This window comes from Ranitomeya variabilis, chromosome 8 (assembly GCF_051348905.1).
Source record: "Ranitomeya variabilis isolate aRanVar5 chromosome 8, aRanVar5.hap1, whole genome shotgun sequence".
NCBI lineage: Eukaryota > Metazoa > Chordata > Amphibia > Anura > Dendrobatidae > Ranitomeya > Ranitomeya variabilis.
The window spans coordinates 204358724-204371313 of record NC_135239.1 but is presented as its reverse complement, the minus strand read 5'-3'; the positions used below and the strand labels follow the sequence as shown (position 1 = coordinate 204371313).

Here is a 12590-nt window from a genome sequence, read left to right as displayed (position 1 = left end):
GTTTTCAGGACTATACAAGGGGAGTCAGGGAGTTGCATAAGTATTTACAGAATGCATAGCAAACGCTTAGGCTACTTTCACACTAGCGTCGGGAAAGACCCGTCGCTGTGCGTCGGGCCGACGTTCCCGACGCTAGCGTGGTCTCCGCCGCACAACGGGGGCAGCGGATGTATTTTTCCAACGCATCCGCTGCCCCATTGTGAGGTGCGGGGAGGTGGGGGCGGAGTTCCGGCCGCGCATGCGCGGTCGGAAAAAGCGGACCGTCGGGAGCAAAAAACGTTACATGTAAGGTTTGTAAGGTTTTTTTCTCCCGACGGTCCGCTAACACACGCCCAAGCGTCGCAAAACGGACGCGACGTTTGGCAATGCGTCGCTAATGCGTCGCTAATGCGTCGCTAATGCGTCGCTAATGTTAGTCTATGACGAAAAAACGTATCCAGCAAGAACTTTTGCTGGATGCGTATTTTCGGCAAAACGACGCATTTGCGACGTATTGCAGTTAACGCTAGTGTGAAAGTAGCCTTAGTAAGGTCATATATTTAGCTGGTATACACAAAAATGGTGACAGGTTCCCTTTAATTGTTCATAATAACAGTAATTTTTACCAGGGGTGCCCAAACTTTTACATGCCACTCTACATATGACATTATGTAAAATGGCGAGTGGCCGGACCCCTTTGCAGTCCCTCTCCCATAATGGGATTACTCTGATTTCCTAATCTCCTTGGCCAGACGGTATCACTGAATGACACAATCAGCGCGGCTGCCCCTCACCCCGTATATACCCGGCCGCTACAGTAAATGAAAAATCTATTCTTAGCCACTGACTAATCAGGGTAAGACATTTGCCCTCCATATCCGTCATCTGCAGCCCCCGCCGCTCACACGTGAAGTGCTGCTTTATTCCTATTTGTAGCTTTTTTTTTTTCTCTTGGTGGCAAAATTGCTTTTGGTTAATGACATTCATAGGCTTCAGAGCAGACGCTGTAATTCTGATGTTGTGTGACCGAGGAAGTGATAGGAAGCAGCAATTACCTGTGATACAGCGGCCCCGACCAGCAGGTAAATGGCGGATATTGGATCCTACATCCAACTCCGGTCATTCAGCTGTAGATGGACAGGAAACATCACAGCGCTGACTGCGGATATGTGGTCTCCGGAAATATAGTAGTTATATTCTTGTACATAGGGAGCAGTATTATAGTAGTTATATTCTTGTACATAGGAGCAGTATTATAGTAGTTATATTCTTGTACATAGGGGCAGTATTATAGTAGTTATATTCCTGTACATAGGGGCAGTATTATAGTAGTTATATTCTTGTACATAGGAGCAGTATTATAGTAGTTATATTCCTGTACATAGGGGCAGTATTATAGTAGTTATATTCTTGTACATAGGGGCAGTATTATAGTAGTTATATTCTTGTACATAGGGGCAGTATTATAGTAGTTATATTCCTGTACATAGGAGCAGTATTATAGTAGTTATATTCCTGTACATAGGGGCAGTATTATAGTAGTTATATTCTTGTATATAGGAGCAGTATTATAGTAGTTATATTCCTGTACATAGGAGAAGTATTATAGTAGTTATATTCTTGTACATAGGGGCAGTATTATAGTAGTTATATTCTTGTACATAGGAGCAGTATTATAGTAGTTATATTCTTGTACATAGGAGCAGTATTATAGTAGTTATATTCTTGTACATAGGGGGCAGTATTATAGTAGTTATATTCTTGTACATAGGAGCAGTATTATAGTAGTTATATTCTTGTACATAGGGGCAGTATTATAGTAGTTATATTATTGTATATAGGAGGCAGTATTATAGTAGCTATATTCTTGTATATAGGGGCAGTATTATAGTAGTTATATTCTTGTACATAGAGGCAGTATTATAGTAGTTATATTCTTGTACATAGGGGCAGTATTATAGTAGTTATATTCTTGTACATAGGGGCAGTAGTATAGTAGTTATATTCTTGTATATAGGAGGCAGTATTATAGTAGCTATATTCTTGTATATAGGAGCAGTATTATAGTAGTTATATTCTTGTATATAGGAGGCAGTATTATAGTAGCTATATTCTTGTATATAGGGGCAGTATTATAGTAGTTATATTCTTGTACATAGAGGCAGTATTATAGTAGTTATATTCTTGTACATAGGGGCAGTATTATAGTAGTTATATTCTTGTACATAGGGGCAGTAGTATAGTAGTTATATTCTTGTACATAGGAGCAGTATTATAGTAGTTATATTCTTGTACATAGGGGCAGTATTATAGTAGTTATATTCTTGTACATAGGGGCAGTATTATAGTAGTTATATTCTTGTACATAGGAGCAGTATTATAGTAGTTATATTCTTGTACATAGGAGCAGTATTATAGTAGTTATATTCTTGTACATAGGGGCAGTATTATAGTGGTCATATTCCTGTACATAGGAGCAGTATTATAGTAGTTATATTCTTGTACATAGGAGCAGTATTATAGTAGTTATATTCTTGTACATAGGAGCAGTATTATAGTGGTCATATTCCTGTACATAGGAGCAGTATTATAGTAGTTATATTCTTGTACATAGGAGCAGTATTACAGTAGTTATATTCTTGTACATAGGAGCAGTATTATAGTAGTTATATTCTTGTACATAGGAGCAGTATTATAGTAATATTCTTGTACATAGGGAGCAGTATTGTAGTAGTTATATTCTTGTACATAGGAGCAGTATTATAGTAGTTATATTCTTGTACATAGGGGCAGTATTATAGTAGTTATATTCTTGTACATAGGAGCAGTATTATAGTAGTTATATTCTTGTACATAGGAGTAGTATTATAGTAGTTATATTCTTGTATATAGGGAGCAGTATTATAGTAGTTATATTCTTGTACATAGGGGACAGTATTATAGTAGTTATATTCTTGTACATAGGAGCAGTATTATAGCAGTTATATTCTTGTACATAGGGGCAGTATTATAGTAGTTATATTCTTGTACATAGGGGGCAGTATTATAGTAGTTATATTCTTGTACATAGGGGCAGTATTATAGTAGTTATATTCTTGTACATAGGAGCAGTATTATAGTAGTTATATTCTTGTACATAGGGGCAGTATTATAGTGGTCATATTCCTGTACATAGGAGCAGTATTATAGTAGTTATATTCTTGTACATAGGAGCAGTATTATAGTAGTTATATTCTTGTACATAGGAGCAGTATTATAGTAGTTATATTCTTGTACATAGGAGCAGTATTATAGTAGTTATATTCTTGTACATAGGTGCAGTATTATAGTAATATTCTTGTACATAGGGAGCAGTATTGTAGTAGTTATATTCTTGTACATAGGAGCAGTATTATAGTAGTTATATTCTTGTACATAGGGGCAGTATTATAGTAGTAATATTCTTGTACATAGGAGCAGTATTATAGTAGTTATATTCTTGTACATAGGAGTAGTATTATAGTAGTTATATTCTTGTATATAGGGAGCAGTATTATAGTAGTTATATTCTTGTACATAGGGGACAGTATTATAGTAGTTATATTCTTGTACATAGGAGCAGTATTATAGCAGTTATATTCATGTACATAGGGGCAGTATTATAGTAGTTATATTCTTGTACATAGGAGCTATATTATAGTAGTTATATTCTTGTACATAGGGGCAGTATTATAGTAGTTATATTCTTGTACATAGGGGGCAGTATTATAGTAGTTATATTCTTGTACATAGGGGCAGTATTATAGTAGTTATATTCTTGTACATAGGGGGCAGTATTATAGTAGTTATATTCTTGTACATAGGGGGCAGTATTATAGTAGTTATATTCTTGTACATAGGGGCAGTATTATAGTAGTTATATTCTTGTACACAGGAGCAGTATTATAGTAGTTATATTCTTGTACATAGGGGCAGTATTATAGTAGTTATATTCCTGTACATAAGGGCAGTATTATAGTAGTTATATTCTTGTACATAGGGGCAGTATTATAGTAGTTATATTCTTGTACATAGGGGCAGTATTATAGTAGTTATATTCTTGTACATAGGGGCAGTATTATAGTAGTTATATTCTTGTACATAGGGGCAGTATTATAGTAGTTATATTCTTGTACATAGGGGCAGTATTATAGTAGTTATATTCTTGTACATAGGGGGCAGTATTATAGTAGTTATATTCTTGTACATAAGGGCAGTATTATAGTAGTTATATTCTTGTACATAGGAGCAGTATTATAGTAGTTATATTCCTGTACATAGGGGCAGTATTATAGTAGTTATATTCTTGTACATAGTGGGCCAGTATTATAGTAGTTATATTCTTGTACATAGGAGCAGTATTATAGTAGTTATATTCTTGTACATAGGGGGCAGTATTATAGTAGTTATATTCTTGTACATAGGGGGCAGTATTATAGTAGTTATATTCTTGTACATAGGGGCAGTATTATAGTAGTTATATTCTTGTACATAGGGGCAGTATTATAGTAGTTATATTCCTGTACATAAGGGCAGTATTATAGTAGTTATATTCTTGTACATAGTGGGCCAGTATTATAGTAGTTATATTCTTGTACATAGGGGGCAGTATTATAGTAGTTATATTCTTGTACATAGGAGCAGTATTATAGTAGTTATATTCTTGTACATAGGGGCAGTATTATAGTAGTTATATTCTTGTACATAGGGGCAGTATTATAGTAGTTATATTCTTGTACATAGGAGCAGTATTATAGTAGTTATATTCTTGTACATAGGGGCAGTATTATAGTAGTTATATTCTTGTACATAGGAGCAGTATTATAGTAGTTATATTCTTGTACATAGGAGCAGTATTATAGTAGTTATATTCTTATACATAGGAGCAGTATTATAGTAGTTATATTCTTGTACATAGGAGCAGTATTATAGTAGTTATATTCTTGTACATAGGGACAGTATTATAGTAGTTATATTCTTGTACATAGGAGCAGTATTATAGTAGTTATATTCTTGTACATAGGAGCAGTATTATAGTAGTTATATTCCTGTACATAGGGGCAGTATTATAGTAGTTATATTCTTATACATAGGGGCAGCATTATAGTAGTTATATTCTTGTACATAGGGGCAGCATTATAGTAGTTATATTCTTGTACATAGGGGGCAGTATTATAGTAGTTATATTCTTGTACATAGGGGCAGTATTATAGTAGTTATATTCTTGTACATAGGGGCAGTATTATAGTAGTTATATTCCTGTACATAGGGGCAGTATTATAGTAGTTATATTCTTGTACATAGGGGGCAGTATTATAGTAGTTATATTCTTGTACATAGGAGCAGTATTATAGTAGTTATATTCTTGTACATAGGGACAGTATTATAGTAGTTATATTCTTGTACATAGGAGCAGTATTATAGTAGTTATATTCTTGTACATAGGAGCAGTATTATAGTAGTTATATTCTTGTACATAGGAGCAGTATTATAGTAGTTATATTCCTGTACATAGGGGCAGTATTATAGTAGTTATATTCTTGTACATAGGAGCAGTATTATAGTAGTTATATTCTTGTACATAGGAGCAGTATTATAGTAGTTATATTCCTGTACATAGGGGCAGTATTATAGTAGTTATATTCTTGTACATAGGGGGCAGTATTATAGTAGTTATATTCTTGTACATAGGGGCAGTATTATAGTAGTTATATTCCTGTACATAGGGGCAGTATTATAGTAGTTATATTCTTGTACATAGGGGGCAGTATTATAGTAGTTATATTCTTGTACATAGGGGCAGTATTATAGTAGTTATATTCTTGTATATAGGAGCAGTATTATAGTAGTTATATTCTTGTACATAGGGGCAGTATTATAGTAGTTATATTCTTGTACATAGGAGCAGTATTATAGTAGTTATATTCCTGTACATAGGGGCAGTATTATAGTAGTTATATTCTTGTACATAGGGGGCAGTATTATAGTAGTTATATTCTTGTACATAGGGGCAGTATTATGGTAGTTATATTCTTGTATACAGGAGCAGTATTATAGTAGTTATATTCTTGTACATAGGAGCAGTATTATAGTAGTTATATTCTTGTACATAGGAGCAGTATTATAGTAGTTATATTCTTGTACATAGGGGCAGTATTATAGTAGTTATATTCTTGTACATAGGAGCAGTATTATAGTAGTTATATTCTTGTACATAGGAGCAGTATTATAGTAGTTATATTCTTGTACATAGGAGCAGTATTATAGTAGTTATATTCTTGTACATAGGAGCAGTATTATAGTAGTTATATTCTTGTACATAGGGACAGTATTATAGTAGTTATATTCTTGTACATAGGAGCAGTATTATAGTAGTTATATTCTTGTACATAGGAGCAGTATTATAGTAGTTATATTCTTGTACATAGGAGCAGTATTATAGTAGTTATATTCCTGTACATAGGGGCAGTATTATAGTAGTTATATTCTTGTACATAGGAGCAGTATTATAGTAGTTATATTCTTGTACATAGGGGCAGTATTATAGTAGTTATATTCTTGTACATAGGAGCAGTATTAAAGTAGTTATATTCCTGTACATAGGGGCAGTATTATAGTAGTTATATTCTTGTACATAGGGGGCAGTATTATAGTAGTTATATTATTGTACATAGGGGCAGTATTATAGTAGTTATATTCTTGTACATAGGGGCAGTATTATAGTAGTTATATTCTTGTACATAGGAGCAGTATTATAGTAGTTATATTCTTGTACATAGGAGCAGTATTATAGTAGTTATATTCTTGTACATAGGAGCAGTATTATAGTAGTTATATTCTTGTACATAGGAGCAGTATTATAGTAGTTATATTCTTGTACATAGAGGCAGTATTATAGTAGTTATATTCTTGTACATAGGAGCAGTATTATAGTAGTTGTTGTAACATGTTTAGCCCCTCACAGCTTAGTTCGTTCCTTGTTTGCCAGTTGTGAGCGGAGCTGCTCTGAGTTTTCCAGTCACTTCTGTCCCTCACAGTTTTTGCACACTGACCAGCAGACTTTTCCTCTTATCCACATCCATATAGTGATTATTCCAGCTCTTATGTAATAGAAGTCAGAGTGAATTAGTCGTATCTACATGGATGATTCCTGGCGCAGCAGGAGGTGTCTCAAGTGTAATCCATAATGCAGAAGTCAAAACACAGAATGAAAGACGCAGAAAGAATTTAGAATGTCCGCTGTAAATCTGCAGTGTGTGAATTCACCTCTCGGGCCCACGGCGTGCACACCCAGGAGATTTTCTGTCAGTGTGTGGGGCCTTTGTTGCAGGGTGAGGGTTTGTGTAGTTGTCGTGTAGCTTTCATCTTGGCCGCTGTGGCCTCATCTCTATTTCCGGGCTGCCACATAGTCACATTTCTCAGCCTTTACATCTCCAATGTGCAGAGAACAATCAGTAAGTGTCATTATTTTATCAAAAGCGCCGAGCCCATCATCCTCCGGCACTAACCCCCTCCAACAATCACTTCTGTATCACCCAGACGTGACCATCGCTCTGATCTTACAGCCTGACCATTGTGACTTTTTTAGTTTTTCTTGTGATCACACAGTCATTTACTGATAGATTGAAACTTTTATGAAAAAGCTTTTTTGCAGTTTTGTTGGTTCCCGGAATAGTCTGGTGGCAACTAATATGGCCGCCATTATTGCGTCGTCTGGAGTTGTCACCAAGCTTTCGCAGAGGCCGGTTAGTATAGGTCTCACCAAGTAATGAGAATTGTTTCCCTCAGGCTTTCAGTCTAATGCATGATGACATTGAGGAGGGTCCAAATCGGGAGAACTTGACTTATATGACCCTTTGAGGTTGATCTGAAGACGACACTTAAAGGGGTTTTCCTATGTTGGAAAGTGATGGTAGGATATGCCATTACTTTATGATTAGTGGAGGACCCCAGCAATCCTGACAATGTAAGAGACTCTGGGTGCTAGGCCTACGGGCTGTGCAGGGAAATGCAGCCAAGCCAGCCCCCTCATTCACTGGAAAAGGGCCAAGCTGCAGTACTGGGGGGCTATGCACAGCACTGTGTTCCCTTTGTTCTCAGGATTACTGGGGGGGTCTCTGAAGTTTGGACCCTCACTGATCATAAAGGAATGGAATATCCTAACAATATGTCATCACTTTATAATATGGGAACACTGCTTTTAAATACTTTATTAGGGCTTATGTTATTTTGGGACCTCCATCAATTATCCACAGCAGGAAATAGCAGCAAAGAGTATGTTTCCGTGTGTCCATACATCATATGCCTAGATAGAGGCTGTGTAATGCCTTGTTTCTCCTCTAGTGGCGCTGTAGGGAAATTAAACACCTGCTGATTTATTTTTTTCTGGGATTTGAAAACAATCTGAAGTGTGCAGACGTAAAAGAAGACACGATCACCTAAACTAAGCATGCCTGTTATTGGGGGCCGATATCTAATGTGTATTGTCGCCTACTAGAGGGTGAATTGGATGTTGGGGCTAGAAAAGAGAAAAGATTGGCCCAAATGGCATGAAGCAAGTTCTGCAATTACTATGACAACTGACAGCCAGACATCATGGTCCGGGCAGCCGAGCAGATGAGTAAATTGGCTTCACTATGGGAGGCATCACAGCTGCCTCGGCGCTGCATTTCCCGAGGGGTGTGAGAGATAAGCACATAATGTTCTTCGTTTTTTTCTTCCTTCCAAAACCAAGGTTTGCGGTGTGTCAGCCCATTTCTTTAACCCCATATGATGACAGTATAGACTGAGCTATTGTAAGGGATGAGCAAAAAAGGAGGTTACCTGTTCAACTGGACATGAAATGGGCACTATCGTAGGGGTAAGGACCAGCACAGTGTGTAGGTGGTGCAGAAAGAGTCACAGAGCAAGAATCTGTGTGCAGACACTCCTGGCTCTTGTTTAGCACATGTAGTCCATATCTTATATGCAAACTCAGCTGTGAATGAGTCGTTAAGGTTTGCCATTATCTAAAAAAGTCCATCAGATTTTAAAAGGGAGGCAGGACTATCTAAAACTATTGTTTGCTGGAAGAGACAGGTGGCAATACTCTCCGTGCCTACATAATTTACTGGGAGAGACAGGGAGGCAGCACTATCTGTGATTACATAATTTACTGGGAGAGACAGGGAGGCAGCACTATCTGTACCTACATCATTTACTGGAAGAGAAAGGGAGGCAGCAGTATCTGTTGCCTACATAATTTACTGGGAGAGACAGGGAGGCAGCACTATCTGTGCCTACATACTTTACTGGAAGAGACAGGGAGGCAGCACTATCTGTGCCTACATACTTTACTGGAAGAGACAGGGAGGCAGCAGTATCTGTTGCCTACATACTTTACTGGGAGAGACAGGGAGGCAGCAGTATCTGTTGCCTACATACTTTACTGGAAGAGACAGGGAGGCAGCAGTATCTGTTGCCTACATACTTTACTGGGAGAGACAGGGAGGCAGCACTATCTGTGCCTACATACTTTACTGGGAGACAGGGAGGCAGTAGTATCTGTGCCTACATAATTTACTGGGAGAGACAGGGAGGCAGCACTCTCTGTGCCTACACAATTTACTGGGAGAGACGGAGGCAGCACTATCTGTGCCTACATAATTTACTGGGAGAGACGGAGGCAGCACTATCTGTGCCTACATAATTTACTGGGAGAGACGGAGGCAGCACTATCTGTGCCTACATAATTTACTGGGAGACACAGAGAGGCAGCACTATCTGTGTCTCATAATTTACTGGGAGAGACAGGGAAGCAGCACTCTCTGTGCCTACACAATTTACTGGGAGAGACGGAGGCAGCACTATCTGTGCCTACATAATTTACTGGGAGAGACGGAGGCAGCACTATCTGTGCCTACATAATTTACTGGGAGACACAGAGAGGCAGCACTATCTGTGTCTCATAATTTACTGGGAGAGACAGGGAAGCAGCACTCTCTGTGCCTACACAATTTACTGGGAGAGACGGAGGCAGCACTATCTGTGCCTACATAATTTACTGGGAGAGACGGAGGCAGCACTATCTGTGCCTACATAATTTACTGGGAGACACAGAGAGGCAGCACTATCTGTGTCTCATAATTTACTGGGAGAGACAGGGAAGCAGCACTCTCTGTGCCTACACAATTTACTGGGAGAGACGGAGGCAGCACTATCTGTGCCTACATAATTTACTGGGAGAGACGGAGGCAGCACTATCTGTGCCTACATAATTTACTGGGAGACACAGAGAGGCAGCACTATCTGTGTCTCATAATTTACTGGGAGAGACAGGGAGGCAGTACTATCTGTGCCTACATCATTTACTGGGAGAGACAGGGAGGCAGCGCTGTCTGTGCCTACATAATTTACTGGGAGAGACAGGGAGGCAGTACTATCTGTGCCTACATAATTTACAGGGAGAGACGGGGCAGTACTATCTGTGCCTACATAATTTACTGGGAGAGACAGGGAGGCAGTACTATCTGTGCCTACATCATTTACAGGGAGAGACGGGGCAGTACTATCTGTGCCTACATAATTTACTGGGAGAGACAGGGAGGCAGTACTATCTGTGCCTACATCATTTATGGGGAGAGACAGGGAGGCAGCACTCTCTGTGCCTACATAATTTACTGGGAGAGACGGAGGCATCACTATCTGTGCCTACATAATTTACTGGGAGAGACAGGGAGGCAGTACTATCTGTACCTACATCATTTACAGAGTAAAACAGAGAAGCAGTACTATCTGTACCTACATGACTTAGTAAATGTTCACATCATGTGTACAGCCTATGTTAGGGGCATGTAATGACACATACCTCTCTCCACAGTGGGATGTTTCGCCAGTGTTTCGCCAGTAAGCTTCCACTGTGGGAAAAAAACCATCAACCACACTTTTGCCCGCACAGGGAAGCGTAGCAGTAGACTTTGCCTTCACTTTTGCTTTGACTGTTCCCTTTAAATAAACCGTGCCTTTATGTAACAAAGCAGAATGTGATGTAGAAGTCGCCCCCGTCTCCTCCAGAAGTAAATAAATGTTTATTTTCACCTGCACACAAAGGCGGCCATTACAAACCTTCATCCTACGGTGTGCGGATGACAGGTAACGCGGAGAAGGCTGCATCTGGCAGAGAATAGAAGCCGTCAGCAGACGTGACAGCGGAGCTGAAGACTCGTCATTTGCTTGTCAGCCTCCTCCCTGTGATATTCCCAGCATGTAATCACGCTCCGCATCCCCCCTGTTTATGGCCTCCCATTGAGCTCAAGAAAGCAAATGGAAAACTACTGAGAAAATAAGTACACCCTGCGCTCTGGTAATGATAGCTCTATGTTTTACAGGAACCTGGAGCAAACCCTGCCGGTCCACGCGGATGAGGGAGAAGAGAGCGGACTTTGTGACGGGGTACCTGGGGGGCCGCGTGGTGGTGGCAGGAGGACTAGGTGCGTCTGTGCTCACTTCATCTCATATCTGGTCATGAGGGGCATCTGCCATTTGTGACCCGTTTCTTCTCCATCCATCAGCATTTTAAAGGGTTTGTCCACTTTTGGGGGGTGTTTTGTTTACTTAAATGCATGTAAAAATAATTTTTGCAATTTGTTTTCATCAGAAATGTTGTACCATTTTTTTTCCGATAGCCTCTGTGTTGCATTACTGACTGCGGGATGGGTAATCTGAGAAACTGTCAGCGAGCGCTTTCTTAGGGCTGTCCCACACGTCCAGATAATTCCGGTACCGGAATAAATCGGTACCGGAGTTATCCGTGTCCGTGTGCCTGGGAACTCACGTAGGCCATACGTGCGGCACACGTGTGCCGCCCGTATGGCGAGTGGGTACCACACGGAGCGTGTGGTACCCACTCTGCATCGTGCTGAAGCCGCGATTCATATGTTCCCTGCAGCAGCGTTTGCTGCAGAGAAAATATGAATAATAGTGTTTAAAATAAAGATCTATGTGTCCGCCGCCCTCCCACCCCCTGTGCGCCCCCCCGCTGGTCAGAAAATACTTACCCGGGTCCCCCATCGGCTGTCGCTCCTTCCTGGTCTGGCCGCGGCTTCTCTACTGTATGCGGTCGATTACACTCATGAATATGTGGCTCCACCTCCCATAGGGGCGGAGCCGACTATTCATGATTGTAAATGAGCGGCCCCACGTGACCGCATACAGTAGAGAAGCCGCGGCCAGACCAGGAAGGAGCGACAGCCGACGGGGGACCCGGGTAAGTATTTTCTGACCAGTGGGGGGGCGCACAGGGGGTGGGGGGGCGGCGGACACATGGATCTTTATTTTAAACACTATTATTCATATTTTCTCTGCAGCAAATGCTGCTGCAGGGAACATATGATCGCGGCTTCAGCACCATGTGGGGGGGACAGCGCTTACTGTAGCGCTGTCTCCTGCACGCACACGGACCCCAGACGGAGAATGTCCGTGTGAGGTCCGTGTTTTACACGGACCCATTGACTCTATTGGGTCCGTGTAATACGTGCGCTCCCACGAACACTGACATGTCTCCGTGTTTGGCACACGGAGACACGGTCCGCAAAAAATCAATGACATCTGAACAG

At 40.1% G+C, this 12590-nt stretch overlaps 1 protein-coding gene across 2 annotated transcripts in view; it reads left to right on the top strand.

The window, feature by feature from the left end:
- Positions 1-12590, top strand: part of KLHDC8B (kelch domain containing 8B) — a 63386-nt gene that overhangs the window by 44725 nt on the left and 6071 nt on the right. For both annotated transcript variants that reach the window (XM_077276452.1, XM_077276451.1), the window contains one exon: positions 11364-11465. In XM_077276452.1, coding sequence (XP_077132567.1) covers positions 11364-11465 — 102 coding nt within the window. The remainder of the gene's footprint in view (positions 1-11363; positions 11466-12590) is intronic.